Source organism: Enhydra lutris, unplaced genomic scaffold (assembly GCF_002288905.1).
Source record: "Enhydra lutris kenyoni isolate GAN:26980312 unplaced genomic scaffold, ASM228890v2 scaffoldscaffold25, whole genome shotgun sequence".
Taxonomy (NCBI): domain Eukaryota; kingdom Metazoa; phylum Chordata; class Mammalia; order Carnivora; family Mustelidae; genus Enhydra; species Enhydra lutris.
Window position 1 is genome coordinate 4,764,825 of NW_019154109.1, and position 27,345 is coordinate 4,792,169.

The following is a 27,345-nucleotide window of genomic DNA, read 5'->3' on the forward strand; positions in this document are numbered from 1 at the left end:
TAGAATGGTTGTCTCCACAGGACTGAGCGCTCCCTTTGGACAGAGGCTGTCCTCCCCCACAGGCCATGACCTCAGGACAGAAGAAGGTGGATTTCTGGCTCTCCCGGGGGCCTGGTCAAGAAAGACTCCTTTTCCTCGAGAGAAGTCTCCCTGGGTTCCTGAGCTGAGCACATACTTTCTCCATGAGCAAGCAGGGACAGGAAAGAGGGGCGTCTCCCTGGGGGCCTCACCTCCTGCACGTCACAGGGGAGGGAAGCGAGAGAAAGGAGCGGAGGGCCGGGAGACGCCGAGGTCCCACACTCGGGACTCGCAGCCCTGCCCCCCAAGAGCGCTCGCTCCCGCAGCGGCAGCGCCCTGCAGCTCGGCCCCGGCGGCGGCGCGCAGCCAGTGGAGTGGGTGGTGCAGGGCAGGGGCGGTATATCCAGTCTGACCGAGGGCGGGCCTCGCCAGTGCCAGCAGAGGGACAAGCCGGGGCGGAGGCGCCAAGAGCCGCCGCCGGGAGCCTCACCAGGACCACTCACTCTATGGCCCTCGGGAGCCGCTGAGCGCAGCAGAGCAGCGCCCGCCCGCCCGCCTGCCGCCCGCCGCCCGCCGCCCGCCGCCCCTCGCCGCCCCTCTCGGCTCTCGCAGGCCCGGCCCGCGCCTCCCGCCACCATGAACCACTCGCCGCTCAAGACCGCCTTGGCGTACGAATGCTTCCCGGACCAGGACAACTCCACGCTGGCTTTGCCGTCGGACCAGAAGATGAAGACCGGCACGTCGGGCAGGCAGCGCGTGCAGGAGCAGGTGATGATGACCGTCAAGCGGCAGAAGTCCAAGTCTTCCCAGTCGTCCACCCTGAGCCACTCCAACCGAGGTAAAGGTTCGGCGCCCGCGCAACCCGGGCGCCCTGGCCCCGCGCCCCGCGCCCGCGCGGCGGGGACCCAAGGTGGCGCGCCTCCCGGGACTGCGGGGAGGCTAAGGAGCGCGGGATCTGCGCGGCGGGTCCGACGGGGTGCGGCGGCGGGGGGTGCGGGCGAGCGGCTGGCGCGAGCCCCAGGCTGGGGGCGCGAAGGCGGGTTCGCGCGGCGAGGGGAGGGTCACGGCCAAGGCCGTCTCTCCAGCGCGCGCAGAGGCTGAGGCTGGCCCGCGGGCCGGTACACCCGGCCCAGAGTCCGGGAGGCTTTCTTACCCCAGGCTGCTCCAGGAACAGCACCCCCCGCCCCTCAGCTCGGTCTCCCCCGACCCCTCACTCCCCGCCCCTCCTTTGGGCTTCGAGTTCCGCGGCGCCATCGGCAGGTAGCTAGGTAGCCGGCGCCCAGGCCGGTAGGTCTCCCGCCCAGGTGGGACCAGTGTGTGGCCGCCGGTCCGGGCGAGGGAGTTACGGTGGCGGGAGCAGGGGCTCAGGAGAGCGCAGCGGGACGGGGAGGCGCGGCAGGGAGCGGGGACCAGCCCTTGGAACGCGCAGCGCGTTAGCGGGAACCTCACGCCTGGAAGAGGCGAATCTGGTTGGAAGGTCACGCCAAGACTAGTGCGCTCCGGAGGCTCCCCCAGGCCGTGAAGGGTGGCTGCGGATGCCCTCTTTGCTCAGTAGCTAATGCAGAAGCTTTCTTTCCCACCGGATTCTCCCTGCCTCACTTGGCTTAAGTAGGAAGGAACAAGTGTCAGGGGGAGGGTAGGAAATGAGGTTGGCAAGGCTGGAAATCCCAGAAGGCACCCAGCGCTGAGACCTCATGGTGAGCACTTTTCCAGTTCAGGTGCTCAGCCTGACCAGTCATCAGTGCCCTGGTCCCCACTCTCGGTGCAGAGGTCCCCCACACCGGGAGGTTAGGAGAAAGGGATAGGACTCCTGAAACTCAAGGAGGAAGGTATAATATCTGACAGGGGCATTTGTGGAGAATTTATAGACCACATACTTTAATACAAAGGATTCCCATAAGAATTCCACTCAGACTAGCAAACTTTCTGTTTATTTGTGTGTTTAGGTAAATTTAGTAAATGCTAATAAAGATTCTACAGACTTCAAACCAGCACCGGTCAGCCAAGACTTATTTATGGAGCCAGGCCTCTAAGAGAGAGTAAGGGGAGTGGGGGGTAGTAAAGAGGAAGGAGTCAAAGGAGACAGACCCCTGCCCATCCCTCACACACACACACACACACACACACACACACACACACAAACCAGCTCAAACTTCCTACTCCGGCTGGGTCTCTTTTCCTCTTTCTCTCACTCCCAAGTGGCTCCTTTGTAGAGCTGAGGGAGAGAAAATGGCTGGCCAAGGATTTCCCTGCACCCGAACCTTAAAGGTCTTTGCTGCCCTTTGTGTGCCCTTTGCCCTGGCCTGGACTCCTGGTTGCTCTCCTGCCACACTTCTGCTCAATGTCATCCAGACTCCGGAGCATTTGCTTCCTCTTTTACTTAGTGCTTTGGTAGCTGCTGACCAGCCTTTTTTGGAAGTAGGTTTGGGATTTAAAAAAAAAAAAAAACTGTCCCCATTTCTGGCCACAGCCCAGTCACACAGCTCAAGACAACCTACTCTCTTCTTGGCACAAGACTTAGCTGTCCCTCTCCCACTCCCATGCCATCCCCCGCCACAGCTCCAGGAAGATCTCAAAAATCCCGGGTGCTCCAAACACCCCTTCTCCTTCCCAACTATGGGGATGCGGGCAAGTGCTCTGTTTCTGACCTTGCCCTTTGAGGGTAACACCTACTCGATGGGATCTCCTTCTCACCATCCCAAGGTCCTCCAGGGGACTCCAGCCAGGTGAGCTTCGACTTCCTCAGCTAATTCCTCCCTCTCCAGAAACTCGCTTCTCCAAGGACTGACCCCGTAGGTGTGTCCCCTCTGCCCTCGGCTCTGGCGAACTTCCCACAGGGGCAGTTTCCCCAGAGGCATCCTAGGTGGAAGAGGCGGTTGGGTCACTTGGAGCTGGTGTTTCTGGTTTATCTGGCTTTGTTTTCATCAGATTTCCCCCCTCTCTTCATCAGAACCGCCCAGGCATTCCCTATTTGCTCAGTGGCCATTCCTGTTAACTTTTCTCTCTCTTTTTGTGTTGGTTTGTTTAGCACACACCTGCTCTGGTTGCTGGGAGGGGCGAGCTGGGACTTGTGGAAGGACCATACCCCAGGTCATTGCCTTAACCAACTCCCCAACCCCATCCCCGGCACACTAGAATTCTCCTTCAAGAGAGAAGAGTCGAATTCTCTAGGGAGTTTGGTTCTCTTGAAACCCCAGAATCCCACCAGGGCCCCTCGGGTTGAGAACACCCACCCCAGAGAAGGCAAGCCACACCTCACAGGTTCCCTGGCAGGTAGAAACCTCTCCTTGTACCCCGTAAAGAACAGTCAGGAATCGGCCACTGGTGGTCCCAGCAATAGAACCTGCTTTTCTCCAGAGTCTGTCCCCAAGAGGGTTCTCTTCTGTCTTGTTGGCAAGACAGAAGTCCCCAAGTCCCAGTCCCCAAGGGCTGGGAGAGGAGCCCCTTGAAAGGAGCCTGACTCTCAACACCTATTTCCACCCATGCTTTCCCCAAAACCAGCAGATGAGATAAAGGCCTCGCCCTGGTCAGGACGTCCCCAGGGAGGGAGGAGGGGGCTCGGTTTGGGAGACCCTGCAGAAGGAGGCTGTTCTGAACCTGTCTGCCCATCTGGGCCTTTTTCTGAACTGGGGGCTAAGTATTGCTGTCCTGTGTTTCCAGAGTGTCCTTGTGTCTGCACAGCAGGGCGTCTTCTCAGACTATGGGAGGCGGAGAAAACCGAGGCGATGATGGGGCTGTTCAGCCAAAGATTTTTTTTTTGCTAGGGTCTTCCCTTTGCTAGGGAAGATTTTCCCTTTGCTAGGGAAACTTGACCGGCCTGGGACGGGAAAGTCCCCACAGGCGTTTATCCTGAGCTGCCCTGGTTGGGGGGGGGGGGGGGGCAAGGGTTCGTGCATCAGTTAGGCAGCCCGCACGGAAATATCTTTCCACATTCCGGTTCTTTAGAACTTCACTCGGAACCTCTTCCTAAAGCTTAACCTGAATCTCATTTGGTCCAACTTCAGCGCCACCGTGAATACACATCCCACAGACAGTCTAACGACACCGCCTTTCTTTTTCGTATCACTTCTCATTCCAAAGAAATCTCAGCACAGTAGCGTCATTGTCCTTGTTTGTTTCACTCCCTGCTGAGACGTCCGTGACTCCTCACTTTCAACCTTCTCCTTTCTTGTCTCTAACATGGCCAAACCTGTATTCCCCCCCCACCATCGGAGATAGGGTTGGGGCCACGCTGAGCTAGGAAAGGTGCCTGTCCCCCACGTCGTCATTCTGCATCTGTCCCTCATAGCGCAGTTACTACTTAAGGCTGTCCTAGGGGGCAGGCTCGGGCTGGCTTGGTGGCCGTGGTGTGCACAGGTGAAGGTCCCTGCCTCGGGACCCGCCTTTGTTGGCCTTTCTGTATCTGCTTTTGGCTGTGTCTCATCATGAACCTCTGCCCGTGTGAGGTTCTGCTCATTCTTCTGTCTTGAAAGTTGCCCGTTCCTGACCGCAGACCATGAACGGACATCACTCCTGGGATTGTTTTCTCGGGTCCAAAGCTGGCATGGGAGAGGGTAAAGGGTGTCTGAGCTTTAACTTGTCCCAGCAGCAAAACGTCCTCATTAAACTGCAGATGAACCAATTCCTATTTCTTTACAATGTATCTTGGCTCGAAGCTGAGGTTTTACCAGAATTTCCGTTCGCCTGTTACAACACATACAAAAACGCCAGGTATTCCAGAATGTTGTACAGCAAATGCTGTTTCCCTGGACCCTGCTCCTTAGTTAAACTCATTGGCAGAAGTTTAAAAAAAAAGAAAAAGAAAAAGAAACAAATGTTTCTCCCCATACGCCAGATTGTAAATATCAACAAGCCAATGGTTTCAGGTCTACAAATCTGGGAACTATTTCTACCATGGGGATGGCCCCTAGAAGGTGTGTGATGTTTGGACAAAATAAGATGGAAGAATGGTAGCTATCCTCAGGTGAAGTTCTTTGCAGACGCGCACTGCACACGCACACACACTTACATGCATATATACTCACACCCATGCACATACATGCATGTAGGCACATTCTTGCGAACACACAGACCCCACCTTGCAGTCTGTCAAGGGCAGAAGTCCAGCCTGGTGTCAGGAAACCTGAGTTCTACCTGGACGGATTGCTAGCTGGTGTGTGACCTTGGACAAGTCATTGCCTCTCTCCGGGTCTCTACAACTGTACGACATCAGATTAGAGCATCTCAAAAGTGTGCTATGATGGTAGCCATCTCTGGAAATAGATCCCATCACTCCCTACCTCGGCAGACCGTGCCCCCACACCGTCTATAGCTGTCCTACAAAAAAACTCGTCCCCTCAGTGAGAATCCCATGGTTTCCCTCTTGTAAACATCCTAACATACCAGAAGCCGTCCACTCTGCTGCTCTCAAACCTGACTGCACACTGAAACCATCTGGGAATTTTAAAAAAGGCCAGTGCCTACGTCCCACCTCAGAGATTCTGATTTCACACACGTACACACACACAGGCATAAAGACGGATAGTCATCTAAGGTGGTGATTGCTGATGACCGTGTTTTAGTCTGGATCCCCAGCCTGGGAGCTGTGTCCTGTTCTGACCTTTGTCCACACGAATCCACCACCCTGCCCCCATGCCGGCCCTGTCCCCACGAGATGCTCCCACTCCCTGCCCAGGCCTTGGGTTTCGTGGTGACCAGGAACAGAGGATCAGAAAGAGAAAGGGGGGCTGTAGCAGAGCTGGGCTCGACAGTGTCCCAGCAGAGCTGGGGGGAGAGCCCTGTAGCAGCATCCCTGTTCCATACATATGCCCAGGAGAAGGGCAAGAACCATGCCAAAGTGCCTGGTGAGGTTGTGCTGAACTCCTTGCCCTTCTTAGGTGTGGAAGCTTCCAGACAGGAATGTCCACAACACTCCCAGCTGGACTGGGCAGAAGGAAATGGGAGGACATCTGGCCATTCCCCTCCCTTGGGCACCTGAACGTTCCCATGGGCACCCCTTTCTGCCCAATCTTGAACCTCCCAGAGGTATATCCTCCCAGAAATGTCTTCGGGCAGCTCTTCCTAGTACCTCATTTAAATTCTTCTTGCGATGGGTCTAGCCTTACTGAGCACCACGAGTAGAAGAAATTTCCAGGGGTGAAATAAGAGCATTTTCAGGGCTGAAAGATAATGAGCTTCCTTTCCCAAGTGTTCTGTGTCGAGGAGCAGATGGGCTTTACATCAGCGTAGAAGCCAGAAGAGACATGGGCCTTATGGGACACAGAGCAAACAAGAGACTCACATCCAGTGCAGCCTGCGCTGTGACAAGGCCTCCTGACCAGCAAGGGAGAGGGATCGGGGGAAGGAGGGAGGAGAGGAAAGCGGTTTCAGATGAACTCTGTCCCTGCGGGCAGCCTGTTGGTCAGTCAGGCAGAAGTCTTGAGTGCCTTGTCCAGGCAGACCCTGGTCCTGGGGTCAGGAGTAGGGGGCAAGCAGAAGATCTCTTGCTCCAGGGAGTTCTCAGCCTCCTTGCTTTCTGGGAGAAGGGCCCATAAGTACATGTGCATGTACACACACACACACACACACACACACACACACACACACACACCAGTGTACAGAAACCACACTGAGGAACACACAGGCCAGCACGGAGTGAGTAGAGCAGCTGGCCAGAAAGCCGAGCTGGTTACGCTAGAGGGTTTGGAGTGCCCAGAGCTGGGTGGGGTCACCTCTAGAAGAAGCTGATTTTGGTGCAAGGTGTTGAATGCAGGGAGAGGGTTTGGCTGAGAAGAAGAGAAAGAATGTTTCAGGTGCGGTGGGTGTGACCCATTTGAAAGCTTGGAAGGTAGAAGAGGATGAGTCATCCCTGCAAGGGTTGGCCCATCCCCGCCGGAGAGAGAAGCCCATGTATCCCAACAAAGGAGCTTCCTTCCATAAAGCTTTGGTAGCCAAGAAAGCTTGCACTGCCCCTGTGACACCAGAGAGAACCAGACCCTCGTCATAGGCAGCAAAGGCAAGCGGTATCCTGGGACACTGACGATCTGAGTGGTGGGTTTTTTGAGATGGCTTTTCACCCTGAAACTCTGACCCAGATGAGACAAGCTGTGTGGACAGAGCAGCTGGAATTGATGGTACGCTGGAGAAAGCAATATGTTCTCTGAGACCTTTGCTCTTTGACCTCGGGGTTCTGAGGGTTGACAGATGCCTCCTGGGGTCAAGGCACAAGTTTGTCTGGTATCCAGCTCTGCTGAGAAGCCGTCACCCTTTGCTTCTGGCGTATGCACCCTTATGGAGGAAACAGTGGGAATGCGGGCGCTCAGCTACAAGAGTCCGGGGTGGTTCTGTGGGGTGAGCTGGGTGCTGGGATCACCTCCCCTTACTCCCCCTGACACCAAGACTCAAGGAGGTAGATGTGCCTCTTCTCAGCTCCTCTCAGATCCTCCATCTTCCTGGATTACCCCACCCAGCAGGACGTCTTTGGGTGGGAGAAGGGCCTGATTGAGTAGCCTTCAAGGACCCTGGTCCCATGCTACAATCTGGGGGACATGGAGCCTCCAGGCATCAGGCACCTAAGCCCCTCAGCCATGAGGGGTGAACTGGTTGACAAAAAGGACCCGCTCAGTGCAAGTCTGGCCTGGCCCCAGACAGAGCCATGCCCTGTGCCCAAGATCCCAGGGAAAGGAGAGACACGATGCCTGCTTCAGTGCCCGAAGTACATGACGGTGGGTACTGGCACAGTCAGATGGAGAACTGACTACACCTCACAGTGCCCCTGTTCTGAGGAGCCAGGGGTGATGGGACCAGGTGGAGTTAATCAGGAAAGGCTTCCTGGAAATGAGTTGTGAAGAAGTCAGGGGACTTGACAGAGAAGGGAAAGTTGTCAGAGCTATTACCTTCACTGTCATGGAAAACCCCCATGTTGTTGCTGTTGAACCTGACTTTCCAAGGGTAATGTGTACCAGCCAGACACCCTAGGGTCAGGAGAGGGGAGCAGCACTCTTATTAAAAGAGCTTACCTCACCTCCTACCTGCATGTTTTTGGTCATCGGGCACAATGCAAAGTGTGACCTCAAGTAGGTAACTTCTCTGGACTCCTCTTAGACCCTACCAGAACCTCTGCCAGAGAAGCAGTGCTGGCTGGTGTGATGGCAGCCTCTTTGTCACAAGGAAGCCAAACAAGGCATCTTAAGGTGGGAGTCAGGTGATCTTAACCCCAATTGCAGATGGATCTTAGGGATTGCCTTCAGGAGCCACCTGGAAGGGCCCGGAGGCCTTGGTCTCACCAGAAGTGAGTGCCATAGCCCACACCTGTCATCAGTAAAGTCACCACTGGGACAAAAGTACTGGCTTTTGGAATGATAGAGCATTCCAGAGGTCTTATTCACCCCTGCCTCCATGGCAGAGAACTCTGCCTCCCACATGGAGAAGATCATGTGAGAGGGAGGCGGGCAGGTGCAGGGCATGGAGGAGATGCTTCATCTGATGACCAGCAGTGATGTCACTGTCACTGCTAACAGATTCCCTTTTGAGAAGAAGTGGAGACCCCATGGGAGCCTGCCTTCCACTAAGCCTCCTGGGTTATGCCTCCCCTAGCAGCAGGCCTCCCTGGGGCTCCATAGAACTCTTTGTCTGTCACCATCCGGATTTTCCTTCTAGAAGCTGCTGGCTGACCCGCAGCCGTCCTTGGGTGAGACGTCCCTGCTCCCGGGCCAACAGCCAAGTGACCTCTGGCCCGTGAAACCCTGGAAGGGATGATAGAAGTAGGCTGGATGGAGGAGAGTCAGACGAGACCAGCCGTCAGCCACCTCAGGGCCCGACCGTGCATGCCTAGGGTCCTGCCTATAGCCTCTTCCCTGGTGTTAGCTGGTTCTGGATCTCAGCCCATGAGACTGCTTCTAGACTCCTCCTGACAAAGCGCAGCCTTTCCAGGGAGGGGCAGCTTCCCGAGAAAGGAAGAGGAACCAGCTGCCTGCACTCAGTAGGGAGCTCGGATGAAGTCAGAGGCTCAGGGAGAGTCCCCTCAGGAGCCAGGCCTGGGCCCGCAGGACACCTCTGGGAGGACCCTGAGGCAGGCAGCAAAGGAAGTGGTGGTGTAGGCTTTGATGTCTCCCCATCTTCCTTGCGAACTTCTATGGATGCCATGGGGCACGCATGGGTCCCTGTAATCACACAGCCGTGGAACGCTGGCACTGTATGGGGCCTTCGGGGCATAGAGAGGCCAACCCCTTCTTTTTACAGAAGAAACAGCTGAGGCCCAGAGAGAACAAGTGACTTGGCCAAATGTCAGAGCCAAGACCAATGTCAACAGCTCTGGGCTCCCAGGGCAAGTTCTCTCTGCCACAGCCGATAACACTAATGGCCTATTGATCCTCCATGATGGCGGGGGAGGGGATGGGAATCAGGGCCGGTCACCCCTCCTGTGTGCAATGGGGCAGTCCTCTAGGTGGCTTCAGACAGAAGAAACGGCACCGAGCAGAGACACCTGGCACATTCCAAAGCTCCCCCCCCCCCCCCCGGTATTCCTTCTGTCACAACTACCCCCCCCCCCCCCCCCCCACCCATTACCCTAAAAAGGCTTAGGAATCTGAGTGGGTGTGGCAGAAGGGAAGGAGCTAATTTGGCCAGGTAAGATCACTGTCAAACCCTTCCCCCTAGATGGGGCTTCTGGTGCTGGAGTCTGACCATCACTTCTGAAAAGAAGTGCCCATTCCCCTTAGGAGGCTCTCACTGGATCCCACTTTCCGTTTTTCCCCAGGAAGCTCATCATGTAAAAAAGTGTAGGGCAAGCCTTGCTCTGGACGCCCAGGCCATAGAGCCCTGGCTTCCCCTCATGCAGATCCCAGTGTAGGGAATGGGACAGCAGGCAGGATGTGACTCAGGGTCCAGACAGCAGAGAAGGATGTGTTTAGAGGTAGAAGAGATCACCCTGGGCAAGGCTGGACAGAAGAGGCTTCCCCAAAGGGATGAGATCCCGAGCTTGGCCTTGGAAGATACGTGAGATCTGAATGTTGTGGCCGAGAAGGGAAGGCAGACTCGGCCAGGGGCATGGTGTGAGCAAAGTCATGGCCATGTCCCAGTCAGCTGTGTTTCAAGGACAGTAAGGCAGCCAACAGACCAACTTTTGCAGAGTTGGGGGACTGTCCTTTAGGGCCCACCTGCCACCTGGTGAAGGGGAGAAGGGAAGGCAGCCCCACCAGGAGCCCAAAACCCAGTTCGGATTTCTATGATTCAAAGCCATTTTGCCGCTAATAACCCTAATGACACTCTGTCCTCTTACTGAGCCTGTCATTTGTGGGTCTCCAAACACTCTGAAAACATTAATTAATCCTCACTGGGGCCTTTGAGGTTGGTGGCCACCCCCCTTCCCCATCTGGAGCGTGTGGGAGATGAAGGAAGGGACAAGAGACCGTGTCATCGCCAGCAGCTGGACTGAGATTTGGAACCAGAGTTTTGCCCTGAATTGGCCTCTCATCAACTCTCACTGGTCTGTGGCTCTGACCTCAGAGCTCTGGACCTGGAATGCTGAGATCCTGCCAGTCCTCCCCCAGTGGGGAGCTTATCCTTGTGGAATGTGGATTCGTGATTCCCCAGAACCGAATGGCGGTGCTCCATGGCCCTCCCGGCCAACTCCTGGCTTGTAGGTGTCAACGACCCCAAGCAGCAAGGAGACATTCAGTCGGCCCAGGAGGGGCTCGGCCAAGATTTGCAGAGCTGTCCCTGCAACAGTCGGCCTGGGCCCTTTCTTGGCCCTGACCGTGGAGGAGGTAGAGTAGAGAGACAGAGACAGCAAGCAGATGATGTATTCGTTATCCTCCTCCTTCAAGAGCTCAGCCCTGGTCTCTTCCATGGGGCATGGTGGACCCAGATACCGTGGGGAGGAGAGGTGAGTGAAGAGTATGGCCACCCCTGTCCTAACCCCTTGCCTTTGTCCTCAAGGTTCCATGTACGATGGCTTGGCCGACAATTACAACAACTATGGGACCACCAGCCGGAGCAGCTACTACTCCAAGTTCCAGGCGGGGAATGGCTCGTGGGGATATCCGGTAAGGAGCTGCTTCCATTCAAAAAGACCCAGAATGTTCGTGAGGATGGTTTACGGTTTGTGGCGGAGCAAACCTGCATTGGTTGCTGAGAAGAGTGACATGGGGTGGGAAGGGGCTGCACTGGTCCCTGAGGTGAGGCCCAGCAGCCCCCACCAGGTCCTTTTGCTTGCCCATTACTTCGTGGATGGCTCTCAGTATAGTCTGCTGTTTGGGCTGATTGGATATTTCCAGATGTCTCCAATGAGAACATTTTAGAAAAAGCATTAAAAAAAGGGCATGTGTTTTAAGTCCATTTTCTAGAATGTCTGCTATGATATGGATTTGAGAGGGGTTTGAATTCTTAAGTTCCATTTATGGATTAACTTAGAGATCTTGAGGAAAATCCTAGAGGGGGCCTTCTGCTCAGTATGTGCCAATGACCAAGGACGCTGCTCTAGAAGTCCCCTGGGGCTGGGAGAGCTTGTCCCCTGCATTACATGCTGGAGTGGAGTGTTGAGTTTGTAAGTTGGACAGGGGCACCTGGCCAGCTCAGTTGGTAGAACATGCAATGCTTGGTCTCAGGGTCCTGAATTTGAGCCCTATGTTGGAAAAATGAAATAATGTGCATGAAAAAAAAAAAAAAAACTGATGATCATCAGTTTTAAGGGTTTTTTTTTTTTTTTTTTTGTTTTTTTTTTTAACTAACAAAGGTAGAGTTATTCTAGATCTTTTAATCCTGGCCCTGTCAGTGTCTTTCTGTGTGATTTCCAGCTACTATGCCCACCCATCCGTTATGAACAAATATTTATTTAGCCCTACCCCTGCACCAAGGTCAATGGTAAATGTTCTGGTTTAAATATATAAGCCACTGTAGGAGTTTTCCTCTTCTTCAATATCAGAGGTATTGGGCTAAATGACACCTTGGTTTTCTCCCTGTCTCCAAAATCTGTGACTTTCACTTATTTTGCTAATTCCAACATTAGCCTGTATGGTTCTTGGGAATTCTTTTGTGAGACATTATGCACATGGAACGAAAGGCTGCTTTTCTGTGGGAATCTGGGGCACTGTCTTCTTGGGGCTCCAGGCTTCAGTGGCATTTGCTTTGAGTTCACATTGTTTACAGGTATCACCCCTGAGTTTTGGGGTCCTGAGCAAGGGAGAGGGTGGGTGGTTTAGGAGTCAAGGGTTCTTTTCGTTGTCAGTTTGATCCTTCCTTCCTAAGTTCTTGTTGGGGCTAATTGGGGAGTATTCATCTTTCTTGTATGTTCCAGGTTAGGGACCAAAAGGAAGAGTTAACCGGGTTTCCTGCAAGTTTATTTCCCTCCCATTTTTCTAATTTTTGATGTCAGTTGATTTCCTCAGTACAACATATAGACAGTTGGCTGAGCCCAGAAGCTGACAGATCAGGCACAGATGTGGATAAAGTGCTTTGACATCAAGAATGATGACCAGACCAAATCTGACTTAGAGAAAATGACTTAGTAGAAAGGCTTATATGAGACCCAGGGAAGGCAGATCCCTGGACTGCACCAGCAGTAGGAATGAATAATCCTGCCGACCCGCTGGATGGTACAGGTCTTTACATATATTTCGTTACAATTCAGAGCCTCTAAAGCTTAGTTGGGTTAGTCCAGTTTCTACCACTCCATGGCTCTGTGACTTTAGATAAACTTCTTAATTTCTCAGAGTCTCAGTCTTCTCATCTGTAAAATGGGAATGAGGATATCTGTGTGTATACTTCACCCACAGGTTGATGTTACGTTAACAGGGAAGTGTTATCAGATGGGCAGTGTGAGGTCATTACACGTGGAAATTTGTAACCAAGAGCTGCAAAGGAGCTCCTTCAGGGGTCTTTCTTTAGAAAAAAAATCTCCACATGGCCCATGTTTGGCATTTCTTCTAGTTAATCAACTCCGTCTTCAATAATCTCAACAGCCTTTGATGCTCCCAAACTGCCCCCACCCCTCCCTGTGCCTGTTTTCTGACAATCCATGAAAATTCCTTCCCTTTCCCGCGCCCTAAGGCCCAGCCCTCCTTGCTCCTTCTTCACTGGCGGGACTTCAGACATGACTCATGTCAGGGTAGCTGCTGAGGCACGTCCTGTCTCCTCTCAGCTCAGGGGAGGCTATGGGAACGGTGAAGAGCTGAGCACACACGAGGATTTGGCAGAGGGAGGGGGCGAGGTAGGGAGGAAATGGAATAATTGATATTGGAGCCAGGCATATAATCAGCCAAGGACGGGGCAAAACCAAGTGGGGCCAGGACTTAGGGAGAAGAAGAGAGGGACAAAAGGTAATAGAGCTCAGTGGCGGTGAGATAATCTACGTCTGAGGGATTTTCCCATGGCTGGTACAACTGGCACAGGACCATTTCCTCCCCTCCCTTCTGGTGAAACCAATATGGCGGCACAAGTCAGGGAATGAGGGGAGCAGGCTGTGCTTCGTCTGCACAAGCCTCGTCAGCAGGTTTCAGAAGTTGCTGAAAGCTGCTGAAGGACCGTTTTCCCTCAGATACTTCACGTCCATGCCGTCAGCCAATTTGCATTGAGCAACTCCGGGGCAGGGCAGGGCAGGGAGCGAGACGCGCACTGTGGACACCCAGCTGAGGAGACTCACTCTTCGCCCTCAGTGAACTTGCAGTCGAGTTGGGAGAAGCGTGGAGGTAGGAGGACAAGTTGAATGCAGGCAGGAGTTTCTCTCCTGGACTACTGCAGCAGTTCTGCGGTTGCTCAAAATATTTCCAGACCCTCTAAGAAAAAAATTTTTAAACACAGCTATCAGTGTCATTTTAGGAGCCGTATAATATAAGAAAACCAGCCTCCTTTCTTTACTGTCATGACCTGTGTTTCACCAGAAACAATATTAGCCACTTTGAGCCCCTCACTCCCCAGATTTGGCTCCAGTTCCAAATATCAAATGAACTTCAAATAACAAAGATCGGTCACCATGAAGTATATATGTTATTTAAATATGCAAAGGATCTGCGGGCAGTTCCCAAATGAAAGTTCTAAAAATCTTTAAAAAGCAATGGTGTTACCTTGTGATTTGACCTTATATTCTATATCAGCAATAGTCTTCTAATTTAAATAGACGTAAAACTATACATTTATAGTCGATGATCACTTATATCAAAAATTAAGAAAACTGAACAGAGAGAGTCTTTTTTTTTTAAGATTTTATTTATTTATTTATTTGACAGAGATCACAAGTAGGCAGAGAGGCAGGCAGAGAGAGGGGGAGCAGGCTCCCTGCTTAGCAGAGAGCCCGATGCGGGGCTCGATCCCAGGACCCTGAGATCATGACCCGAGCCGAAGGCAGAGGCTTTAACGCACTGAGTCACCCAGGCGCCCCAGAGAGAGTCTTATCATAAAATAAAACTTAAAACAAAGTTAGTCTGATACACAAAAAGCATCAGGGACTTTAAAGAAAGGGGAAGATTGATACAAAGAAAGTCATCGACCCAGTCAACTCTCTGTCGGCCATTCCAACCTCCTCCTCCTTCAGAGATGTGGCAGGAGCCCCAGGGTGGCACAGACCTCAGGGAGAGGGAGGAGTTAGGGGAGGTGGGGCAAAGGATGGGGCACTTTTTAGTCCCGCTGCTCAGTATCTCGGATCAACGACTGTGCCGTGCTCTGGTTCTCAGAACCAGACTAGTGAAATATTAGGGCCCCAGGGAGGCTGACACTTTACAGCTGAGGATATCCAGGTCCGGAGAGGGTAAATTAGCAAGAGTCACATAGCCGCTTAATAGAACAGCAGACTAGACCCCTGGCCTCCTAACTCCTAATCTGATGGAGTTTTGCTCTCATTACTCCAGACTTTCGATAGTCTCTTTATCTGAGGTTTTTGTTTTGGTTTGGTTTTGGTTTTCGCATCTCAATATTTTAATACCACAACCACGTTTTAGGGACCTGCAAGAAACGTAGCTACAAGTTTAGATCCCTCCATTTCCTCCCTCTCCTGTCCCCCAATCAAGCCTACTGTTTCCCTGAGCAGCCAGTCTCACTCAAAAGCAGGAGAGCAGCCATTTTTTCCTTCCTAAACTCAAGCTGGAATCCCTCAGCTCTAGGGGTTAATGGGGGTCAGGGCAGAGGCACCAAATAAAATGCAATAAAATGCAATACTTGGGACATATTTACACTAAAATGTTACTTGTTGTTTACCTGAAATTCAGATCTGGTATTTTTATTTGCCAAATCTGGCAACCCTAGGTCAGGGTATCTTCCCACACATTCCCCATATTAAAAAGAGGGCTTCTGGGAGCGCCTGGGTGGCTCAGTGGGTTAAAGCCTCTGCCTTCGGCTCAGGTCATGATCCCGGGGTCCTGGGATCGAGCCCCACATCGGGCTCTCTGCTCAGCAGGGAGCCTGCTTCCTCCTCTCTCTCTGCCTGTCTCGCTGCCTACCTGTGATCTCTATCTGTCAAATAAATAAATAAAATCTTTAAAAAAAAAAACAAAACAAAACAGGACTTCCTTAAGTGATCCTCTCTTAGGCCAGAGACGCAAACAGAATTACTTCAGGCCATAGCCACTGGTGAGAAAGTAGAAGCTGTTTGACTCCTATTAGGGGACCTTTTATGAGTCCCTTGAATACCTTCCTCTGGGTCAGCTGAGACCAAGTTGAGGGGAGTAGAGAGCTCGAGGCCCTGGAAGGCATAGCCCTTCCATTCCAAAGCTGAAAGTGGGTTCCTACAACAGGGCTTTGTCCTAGCTGAGGCAAGTGGACAATTTTGATTTACAGGGAATGTTTCTGGATTAAGATAATTATCTCCTTTCCTTCCATCTCCAGCTTGAAAAGGTTTTCCTACTTACAAATCAGGCATTCAGGTCTTCTGGGAGGTCACATCAAGTAAAATGTTCTCCGGTTAGGGACTGAACTAGCCCCTCCCGCCCAGGACCTGATTTCTAGGAGAGGGAACCCATGTGGGCATCGTCAGCCAGGAGGTCTGGGCTAGGGCACACCTGGGGTGCCGCCATATTGAATCATTCATCCATGTTCAGTTAAATTCAGCCCCATGCTCCTCAGGGTGAGAAACCCCAGGAGTATAACCAGGGAAAGTTCTGCTTTTGTCCTGTTTATGGACCCCATTTCTCTACTTTAAGCCAGGATTCACTGGCAGATCTTTCTCCTGAACCATTCTTAGCTGAACTTGCCTAACTGACGTGTCAGTATTTGATGATCTACCCATGACAGCATTTTGTGGACAACATGTTAGAGACCCTGACCCTGAGAAGAAGTGATCCTGCCCAGCCCAGACCTGAAGCCACCTGGGTGACCCGCTTTTACAGACAGAGGGTTGAAGTTGCATGAAGCTTCCATAGGGGATGGGAAACCCAAGCACAGTGTTCTCCAGTTAGCCATGTGGTTGGAGTGTCCACAGAAGCAGGGCCCTGGGCCAAGTACTCTTACAGAGGAGCTGCCAGAAAGAAACATGACAGGATCCTTGCCCTTAAAGTAGAGAAAGAGACCATCTTCACCAATCTACAGTTAACATGGTCTGTTCCCCCCCAAAAAAAGCTTGGTGTAGAGGAATAAGCCTTGCACTTTGGCCAGGAACTTCAGATCTAAATCTTGGCTTTGCCCCTTAACTGGCTATGTGGCCTGGGCTGGTTCTTAACCTGACTGCGACTCAGCTTGCCCATCTCTAAAATGGGTGGGAATTCCTGTTCCAAAAGGCAGCAAGGGGATATGGCTCTGGCATGTCAGATCTTTAAGGGGAGGCCTAGATTCTCGTCTCAGCTGGGCTGCGACCAGCTAAGGGATCCAGGGTGGTCTTCACCTCTCCAGACCTTGGCTTTCCCATCCAGGGAGGAAGGCACATTGGGATTAGATCCGAGACAAGGACGCATTCAGCTCCAGCTTCTCAGGGGTCTGTGTGACCTGAGAGCTGAGTAGCCACAGGGCTCCATAGCCAAAGCTTACATGGAGGTCTCCCCGAGAGCAGGGGCCAGTCCTCCCGCTAAGACCCCCACCTCAGGCCCCCGGAGGGATACTGGCTTCTGCACTTCCACCCCGCTTTCATCTGAGCATCTCCAAGCACCAGGAGAACAGCAGTTAATTAACCCTTGCAACAGGATGGAAAGGTGGTAGGACCTCATTTACTTCGGCTTCACAGAGAGGAAACAGACACGGCCAATGGCTCCACCTCATAACGACCCTGATGTAAAACGCAGTCTCCACCTCCTCCCCTGCTCCCATTTCTCAGCTCTGAATGTCACCTGGGCCACCTGGGTTCCTTTGGCTGTGCCTGCCGGGCCTCTGTTCTTGAAAAGTTCAGGGGAAGAAAGATAGAGGGGATACAGGCTCCTTCTCCCAAGCGGGCATGGCTCCTGCCCCAAAAGGGAGTGATTGATGTGTTTGCCAACTCAGTGTCCCTGCTGCCAGCCCGTGACTCACTCCCACTCGGCCCTAGGAGATAGGAGGGTCCCACGGGGCCCCAGGCTCTCACCCAACAAGAAGAGACAATGATCCTACTTGCTGAGGGACAGAATGTGCCCGAGAGAATAAGGCGCGGGAGCAAGAGCGGGCAGGGCCGGCTCCAGGGGCACCCCTCCCTGTGGAAAGCAGTAGCTTGGCTTGTAGTGTGTTTTCACAGACACCTTGCTGAGGCTAGAGACACTCCTATGCAAGAAGTCTGTGGCCCACACCTACATCTGGAGTGTCCCTCAGGGAGGGGCCCTCCTTCCTAAGCTGTAGTCTACCAGAAGGGCGCTGCTTTCCACGTGAGGAGTTCCGCTGCCTTCGAGTTGGAACCTAAAGGGAGGGGGAGGGGCAGAGGGAAGGAGGAAGCCCCAGCCTGGCCGTGGGCTTCTCAGAACATCACTGCCCTGGGGACTGTTGCTGAGACTCGGGGACTCCCCGGCTGGGCCTCAGGCTGACCGTCCGCAGACTAGACAGTGGCTCAGAGCATCTCTTCGCAGCTCTGACATCACAGAGCCCGTGGCCTTCCTTGGGAGAGAGAAATTGAGGAATGCCTCGCATGTCCACGCCACGGGCTTGCAAAGGGAGGGGAACGTGGTTCCGGCAAGTACATGCCAGCGGCGTCCAAGGGTGGGCTCCAAGTGGAGAAAACCAGGCCAGGCTACCGGAAGAGCTGAGCTGAGCTTGGAGTGGGGTGTGAAAGGAGAGGAGGGCTGCCCTTCGCAGAGAGAATGTGGGCAGAGGACAAACTCTCCTAGGCCTGGGGCTCGGTCTGACAGTAGCGTCTGGGCCCTCTTTTCTGACTGATCACCCCCAAGGAAGGCGGCTGTGTGCATGTTGGCAGCTCCAGGGGTCTCATAAGCCTCCCTGGCCTCCTGCCACCGATTCCTGGGGGTGCGGGACCTGCCATGACCCTAAGCTCAGCGAGGATGCTGCCCACCCCTGCCTTGTGCCCCTGAGGGGCACCAGACCCAGAATCAGGCAGTGAGGATCCTCATGGGGACAGGAGGCCAGACAATTTGGCCAGAATGCTCAGGGACAGAGGTCAGGGTCAGGGACTCAGTGGGGCAGCCAAAGAGGTGGTGGGCAGCATCGGGCTTTGCCAGCCCTGGACACGGTCAGCCGCTGGCCCTCCTCAGACGGTGCCTCTCTCCTCAGGAGAGATGGCAGAGCCTGGTTTACATCTTCCTCCAGCTCAGTCTGTCAGCAAGCCCCCACGAGTACCATTCGGTTTGCGGAGAGCTCTGAGGTGAGGGCGAGACGCCGGGGTGTGCGCTGTGAGGCCGCTGACCCCCTGGCCCCGTAGAACGGAAATGGCTTCTCCCGAGAAGGAAAGTTGCATGAGTTGGTCACTATTCTCACCTTCCCTCTCACACACATACTTAAAGTAGACCCTCTGGGACTTTAGAGGGAAGATCGGAAGAATCAAGGATAATTGTAAACTTCTTTATTTTTTCCAGAAAAAAAAAATTAGCGGAGTTTTGTTTGGGTCCTGGTGTTTTGTGTGGTTGGTGGGTGGGTGGGTTGGCTGGCTTGGTTTTTGGTGTTTTTTTTTTTTTTTTGGTTTTTTTTTTTTGGTCCTGGCAAGAACTAATGTACTCAACCAACAAGTCTTTAAAGTCCTGACACTATAGTTAACAACAACTCAAGGAGGAAGCAAGAGAGTCAGAGAGGATAGCATTCAGAGTAGATAGCTTGAACCATGCAGGCCTGCGTTCCCTCAGCTGGAAGTGGGGGGGGGTCTCCTTCCCCAGCTCCAGCCCCTGGCCCTGGAAGGTGGGGCCCCAGTCCCAGAAGGAGCAGGAGGTCTGGGCAGGACCCCCCCCACCCAGGTTCTGGGGTGAGCGGGCAGGTGACAGGTGGCCAGATGGCCACAGCACTCCCGCCTTCATCTGCAGCTGTCTCCCACAGGGAAGAACTCTGATCTCCAGCATCCCCATCCTCACTAATCCCTTCAATTGGTAAATTGAATTTACCCCCAGTGCTCATGTTTTTACTTCCCCACTTGATTCCTCCGTCTTCGTGAGATCGGTAGGTGTTCTCCTTCTTCTGATGTTCTGTGCAGGGAAATCAAGCTGCAGAAAAGAGCAGGGACTTGCCCGGTACCCCACAGGCAGACTTGGCAGAACTGAGTCCAGAGCCCAGTGGGCTGGAGTGAGTTAGGATCTCCTCACCCGCCACCCGGGGAGCTGCAGACGCTCCCAAGCGGGGAAACAGGGGGACCTGAGTGGGACCCACGAAAACTCAGCCCTGGGTAGATCTTCTGATGCCTCTTTTCTGGTTTGAGAGTTTTCCTTTTGTCACAGAGCTCAGTGAGACAAATGCAGCAGCATTTCCCAAGTGGGTGGAAGAGCTCTCCCCACCCTTTGCTAGGGCGAGGCTCAGCATTCTCCCCCAGGGCCCTGGCAAGTCTCTACGGAGGCCTTCCTGCCCCAGGAGAGCCAGCTCAGCTGAAAAACAAAATCAAATCAGGTGGGGAGTGGAGGAGGGGAGGGGTTAGAGACGCAGCTGGGAGGAGAAGCAGCTCTGGGGCTCTAGACTTGCAGTCCTCTCCTCCTTCTCCCCTGCAGGGCGCCCAAGGGTATGGAGTGAAGGGAATGAAGGTGGGGTTTGTGGAGTTTGTTCAGAAGCACTGAGCTAGGTTGGGAAGGAGGCTGTTTGTGACTTCAGTGGGGGCTGAATCCTAGAATGCCGAAGTCAGAAGAAGCCTTATAGGGCCCTCTGTAGCTGAGGAAACAGGATCAGAAAGGTGCGGTGACTGCCCAAGGCTGCACAGCCAGACAGGGAAGAAACAGGACTGGGCCCCGGATCTCCCTTGGACTCTTGCCCAGAGCATCTTGTCACACTGTAGTCTCTGGGTACCCTTGCCACCATGGGCAACAGTGTTTCCCAAACCTGGGTCATTTGCGATCTGCTGTTACAATTTTTATGAAATCATTGACCAACTATGATTTCTTTCTAATGTGCTTACTTTTAAATTTCAAAGGAAATTTTGAAAGGAAAATTTATATCACTAAAAAGTGAAAAAAAAAACCAATATTCTTTGCCATAGATGAAGGTTAACCATAACTTATAACCAATAATAATAAATAAAATTAAAACAAATTTATTTAATTCCTGCCAGAGAAACCCCCCCCCTTTTTTTTTTCTTTCTGCTCAGAAAGGGGAGGCTGGCAAGTGTTAAAAAAACATGCTGGCACCAACCTAGACTTTCTCCTTGTGGTGATCAAATGGAAAAAGGAAGCGCTTTCCATGCGCTCTGATGTGGGTTATTGTGGTGCCTTAAATGCTCTGACGTCACCTCACAATCACCAGCAGTGCCTGTCCCACCCTTGGGGAGATTCTGGGTCGCAAACTCATCGTGCAGGATAATTTTCCTAAAGCTGGTCCAGCAGGTCAGGTAAAGCTGAGAGCCAAGGGAAAAAGCGACAGAATACATCCCCCTCCCCAAGGTGACCAGCCACATGCCAGACTGAACAGTTTGTTTTTAACGGAACATTTAAAAGATAATATATTTTTTTAACCTTTTGACCCGCCTTCACCCATTTCTCCAGCCCCACCCCCACCCCTCCCAATTCTGGCCGCCACCAGTCTGTTCTCTGTATCTACAAGCTTGGTTTTTATGTATTTTTTCTTGGGTTTTGGGGCTTGAGGGGGATGGATTTTAGATTCTACATATAAGAGAGGTCATATGATAATTGTCTTTCTCTATCTGACATAATTCACTTAACATAATACCCTCAAGATCCATCTGTGGTGTGGGGAATGACAAGATTTCATTCTTTTTATGGCTTCATAATACTCCATTGTTTATATATATATACGCCACAATTTCTTTATCCATTCATCCATTGATGGACACTTAGGTCATTCCCATGTCTTGGCTATCGTAAATACTGCTTCAGCGAACACGGGAATGCACATATCTTTTCAAGTTAGTGTTCTCATTTTCTTTGGATAAATGCCCCAAAGTAGAATAACTGCATCACACAGTAGTTCTATTTTTAATTATTTAAGGAAACTCCATCCTGTTTTCCACCAGTATGCATTCCCACCAACAGAACACAAGGGTCTCCTCTCTGCATTGTCACCAACATTTGTTATTTCTTGTCTTTCTAGCCATTTTAACAGGTTTGAGGTGATATCTTGTTGTGGTTTTGATTTGTATTTCCCTAATGATGAGTGATGTTGGGCACCTTTTCATGTACCTGTTGGCCATTGGCATGTCTTCTTTCGAAAAATGTCTATTCAGATCTGCCCATTTTTAAATCAGATTTGTGTTTGTCTTTTCCTGTTGATTTGTATGAGTTCTTTATATATTTTGGGCATTAACTCCTTATCAAATATATGATTTGCAAATATTTTCTCCCATTCAGTAGGTTACCTTTTCATTTTGTTGATGGTTTCCTTTGCTGTGCAGAAGAGCTTAGTATAATGTAGTCCCACTTATTCATTTTTGCTTTTATTTCTTTTGCTATGATGTTAGATTCAAAAAACTATCCCCAAGATCTATGTCAAGGAGCTTACTGTTTTCTTTAGGAGTTTTACAGTTTCGGGTAAAGATGATGATTCTTTTTTTATTTTAAAATTTTATTTATTTATTTGGGAGAGAGAAGGAGTGAGCCCAAGTCAGGGGAGAGACTCCCAAGCAGACTCCATGCTGAGTGCAGAGAATGACCTGGGGCTCAATCCCAGGACCCCGAGATCATGACCCAAGCCAAAATCAAGACTTGGACACTTAACATACTGAGCCACCCAGGCACCCCAAAGATGATGTTTCTGACTGAATGTTTACAGTTCTCTGAACTAATTGATGGCTTGGTCAGTGCTAAACTCTGTGGGATTACTCCCTGGGGCCAGCCAGGAGAGGGTCCCTGGGAAATCCTGGGCCTCCTCCACATCTGCCTGCAGCCCTAATCCTCTCTTAGAGGCCCCATGATGTTGGGACCAAAATGGGGGTGCTGTGAAAGGAAGCCTGGGAGAGTAGTGCAGCTCAGGGCCAGCGAATGGCCCAGCCCTCCCTTCTCCTCCCTCCTGACTGCCCCTGAGGCTTGAAGCAGGGTGGCCCAACTCCCTCAATGTGAAGAAGCTCAGTGAGATTTGGCTAATTCCAGGAACTCCAGGCCTAGCCGTAGTCACCGGTCTTGACATGACACCCTGCTTGCCCAGCCCAGTCTGTGTGTGCTCAGTGGTGCATTGGAGCAAGGCATAGTTGACAGGGTATCAGTCACTTTTCTGCACCTTCACTCTTGTAGTCCTGGCCAAGACAGACCAGCTGTCATGACCCCAACGTCTCCTGGCCCACTGGTGTCCCTTGGAACAGAGGGACTTCTAGCTCAGGTCTTTGGGCAGTAAGGTTGTGTCACACAGCTAAGGAGCTATACTCTTCCTAAATGTCTCTAAGGATCTCCCACAACAGGCCAAAAGCAGGCGGCGGAGACCTCCTATATATGCAGCCCCTGGGCAAGGAGCTTCCTAGGAGTTAGGGCCAGCAACTAGCCAGAGATACAGGTGGCGCGTTCCTGCAGAGCGCCCCCTAGCTGCAGGGGCTCTTGGCCATGTAGTCTTCCTTCACGTCACCAGGCTCTGGCAGCTGAGTGGCTGAAGGACAAACACCAGGAGAGAGGTCGGAGACCGGAGTCTTGAGTCACGGTCTGCCACATCTTAGTTGTATGGCCTTAGCCAAGCCTCAAGTTCTATGCAGTTAATAAATGCTCACAGAGAGCACAAGGATGTCGCCGTCTGCCCTGACACTTCACTGGCAAGGCACAAGGCAGGGGTGCCGTCCCACAGGGTCTCCAACAAGATGATGAATGGGAAGCTTTTTGCATTTGATTGAAAGGGTATCAGTCACTTTTCTGCACCTTCAGTCTTGTGGTCCTGGCCAAGACAGAACAGAACGTCATGCCTGCTAAGGTGTTCTTACAATTACGTTCAGGAACTTCCAAAGACCTTCCCAACCACAGTCCACCGCCAGCAAAGTGATGTGTGTCTGTGTAGGCGGGTGTGCATATGGGAGCACACATGGGCACACAGGCCCACCTTCCAGAGTGGAGCTCCACCACCCGAGCCCGGGGAGAGCCAGCCACACTCTTCCTCCTTCCAGGTGAAATTCTTGGCCTTCTCATCAGTGGGAGTAATTTCCTTCCACTAGCAGGTTCTCCAGGGAGCTCTGTTTGGGGCCAAGTAAGCATCTGCCCTTGAGGATGTTCCCACCTCATGGCCTTTGGCCTCTTCTTCTTATGTCTGGATGTACCCCGTGGCCTCATGTGTGGGGGGCAGTGGTTAAGAAGGCCACTGAGCTTCCCCCAGACCTTCCCCAGTGCTGGCATGGGGTGGGCGGGTGCCCGGCTTAGTGGGATCTTCCTGACTCTCAACTATGCTCTTCCAGGAGCTGATGTGTTCTCGCAGATTCCAGGAGTTATTTCACGTTGAAACCTTATAGGGCTTCTCCCCAGGATGAACAGCTGCTGGGACGATGGGGTCAGCCCCTGGGTTCAAAAGGCAGAAGCTGTGGCCACAGAACAGGGGGCTCTTGGAGGGCAGGATAGTCATGCCTCAGACTTATCTGAGCATGAGCCTGTGAAAGAGAGGTGGCCGAGGTTTGGGATTCCTCTGCCATGGGGCCTGTTCTCACTGGTGGTAAACATCTGCTGGGGATTTCTTTTTCCAAATATGACAGAGAGTGTACACATGAAACGTAAGTCCTTGTTTCCCAAACCCATCCTGAGAGTTCCAGGGCCTAAGAAAAACCTATTGCTCAGCTGTGAAGGGGGAGAGGTTCTGGAGAAGATTTTCAGAAAAGCCACGTTTTCCCCCAGGCTAGCAGTGAAGCAGGGAGCCGGGTGTGGAGACAGAGCTAGGTGGGGGGCACCGCAGTGGTCTGTTTGGACGACAGGTATTATGGAGCACCAGCTCTCTGCAAGGGGCTGGGTGCCCAAGCACACTCTGGGCCCAGGTGCCCGATAGCACCAGGAGCCTCGGTGGGCCTGACACCCCCACCAACCTGGGATGCAGACTTGGAGCCTAGAGCCCATCAGGACAGGATGCCTCTTTCACCGGAGCTGTGAGCTCCCTGGAGAGAGCAGCGCCATCTTGAAAGACCCACAAGCCACAGCCTGGAGTTTACGATTTTTAGGATCTTACCTAGTTGGGCTGCCGTTGTCCAGATACTTTAGAAAACTTGTTCCGAATCACCCACTAGTTTCATACTACTCCCCTGATCAATGCCAGCTCCCAGCTTCCACCTTTCAAGATGACAAGGGACACTAATCATTACTAAGCAGATCTCTGATGAACTCTGCACTTCCAGGATGGGCACCAAAACTTTCATGGGTTGGGGTTCTATATATATAGGATATATATTATAAAATATATATATGTATAGAACTATATATTTTTAATATAATACATAATATATATAAATAAGTATTTTAAATATATATATAATATATAGAAATATATTTTAGTATTATATATTATATATAGAAATACATATTTTAATATAATATATACAGTATATATTAAAATTCAGGTGGTAGAAGCTGCCCAACACCTGACATCAGGCTGTTTCCAATTCCTTGTGCCTCGTCTGATAGACACCCACCAGCCCCTGTCCTTCAGTTTGCAAACTGGAGTTCCTTCCTGAGTAGGCACTGCTGGACTCAGGATGCTGGGGATGGAATCATGGGAGAGCTCCTCCCCGCCCTAAAGGGCTCCCCAGCAGGGACCCACCCACCACCACAGCCTCCAAACAGAACAGGCCTGCTCTTTGCCCGGATGTCAGGGTTTTGTAAGTGGTGGTCGGCTCTGCTCTCCACACGCTACACAAAGCCACGTGCCAGAGAAAGAAAGGAGGACTAGCTCAGGGTGGGACCCTCTGCTCCCCGCCAGAGAGGGAGCAGAGCCCAGGAGGAGACAGGGATCAGCATTCCTCCTGCCCAAGTCCCACCTTTGGTGACTCAGGCCCAGCAGCACTCGGTTCTCAGTGCCTCCAGCTGCTGAGTTAGCAGCCATCTCTGCCCACCCCCCCCCAACCTCCTGTGCCCTGGGGCCTGGTTGCCCCCTCCTGGGCAGCCCTTGCTGAGAGAGGACCTGTGCTCTCCAGTCCCCCCAGAAGAAGAGGAGCAGAGCTGCCACACGCATTGTGAAGCTCCCTCTCCTCCCGGCCACCCCCACCCCCGCCACCCTGTGACTGGCCAGCTGTGCCCAGTCCTGACTAAAATCCCAGGAAGATGAAAGAGAGCATGCCTACTGCACCAGGGCCCGCAAATGGGCACTGCGGGGGGACCAGTAGGTACAAGGGAAGTAGCAAATGGAATCTGTCCTCAAGGCATTTTCAGTGTGAGTCCCTTCTCAGGAGGGGCTTCCCCTGGCCCAGGGAGGCAGAGGACACCATGCAGTTGTGTGTGCACCCGCGCTCTCAGGAGCAGGGCGTTGGAGAGTGTACTGCTGAAGGCTGCCCTGCTGGGCACTGCGCTGGGTGTGGGACTCAGAGGGAAGAGCAGGGTGTGTCCTGCCGGAGAGCCGGTTTGACCAGCCCCACCTTGCTGGCAGAAGCTTGGTTTCAAAATGGGCTAATAGCTGGGGACACAGACACTCTTTTCATCTTGGTCTGCCCAGCACATGCCTGACTCCTTCTGTCTGGTCAGCCAGAGCTGGAAAGGAACTCTCTAGGCTTAGCCAACCAGCTAATAAGGCCCAGGTCAAGGGGCAAAGGGAAGAATCCTGGACCCGCATAGCCTGAAGCCTCACTGGGCCGCCCTCACGGACTGGCTTGTCTCATCTGGAACCCTCTGCCTTCCTGGCAGCTTGTTTCATTGTCAACGACCCCCTGTGGCCCAGGGAGGCTGTGGGAACCCCAGTGCCAACCAACGGCCCTGATGTCCATCCCTGGCACAGATTCCCATGGCAAGTCAAGGCCCTCCTTTGGGCACTTCTAGTGAGGCCAGCCCTGTTCGAGGGCCCTAGGCACAGTGAAGGGCGTCTTTGCCCTGGAGAGCTTGGGGAAGATGACAGAAAGCATTAGCGACTAAAGAACACATAAGGTCACAACCATTGGGAGTGTGCAGATGAAGAAGTCTGGCTCTGGGCATGACAGAGATCTGAAGAAGGGACCGTGGTTGGGTCAGAGCAGGCTTTGTGCAGATGACTGGGGAAGAGGTCTTGGAGAAACATAGCATTTGGGAGGAGGGGCAAGGAAAGCTATGCAGGATGGAAAAGAGGCTGGGCAGAAGCAGGATGTGGTCGATGTCACCAGACGGCATAAAGGGGTGTATTGGGGAGGGAAGAGGTGACTGGACAGGCAAGGGGACCAAGCTGATGAGTTCTCCTTGCAAGAAGCACAGAGAGGAGCACCTGGGTGGTTCAGTGGGTTAAAGCCTCTGCCTTCGGCTCAGGTCATGTATCCCAGGGTCCTGGGATTAAGCCCCTCATCGGGCCCTCTGTTTGGCAGGGAGCCTGCTTCCCTTCCTCTCTCTGCCTGCCTCTCTGCCTACTTGTGGTCTCTGTCTGTCAAATAAATAAATAAAATCTTTAAAAAAAAAGAAGTTGAAGAAGAAGAAGCAGAGAGATACTGTGGACTTGTAAAGCAAAGAAAGTTTTGTCTGAAGAAGGTCAAGTGGATGGCACCACCAGGAAGGCACCAGGGCCCCAAGGGCTGGGTTGGAAGCTGGCGGGAGGCACTGGAATTGTCCAATAGCGATCTGAGGCTTACTGGGGCCACAGTCTGGGCAGTGGGAGTGGGAAGGGAGGAGTCAGAAAGGAGTCTCAGTTGGAAGGACAGAAGGATGCCATCTCTTCCTAAATGACTGGTCACTGTCATGTCCCATGATCTTGGGCCACAGAAGGATGCCATCTCTTCCTAAATGACTGGTCACTGTCATGTCCCATGATCTTGGGCCA

At 52.5% G+C, this 27,345-nt stretch overlaps 1 protein-coding gene across 1 annotated transcript in view; it reads left to right on the forward strand.

The window, feature by feature from the left end:
- The first annotated feature begins 600 nt into the window (after positions 1-600).
- LOC111151134 (plakophilin 1) overlaps positions 601-27,345 on the forward strand; it is a 47,443-nt gene continuing 20,698 nt past the window's right edge. Inside the window, exons 1-2 of the mRNA XM_022508921.1 lie at positions 601-856; positions 10,936-11,042. Coding sequence (XP_022364629.1) covers positions 655-856; positions 10,936-11,042 — 309 coding nt within the window. The 5' untranslated portion in view covers positions 601-654. The remainder of the gene's footprint in view (positions 857-10,935; positions 11,043-27,345) is intronic.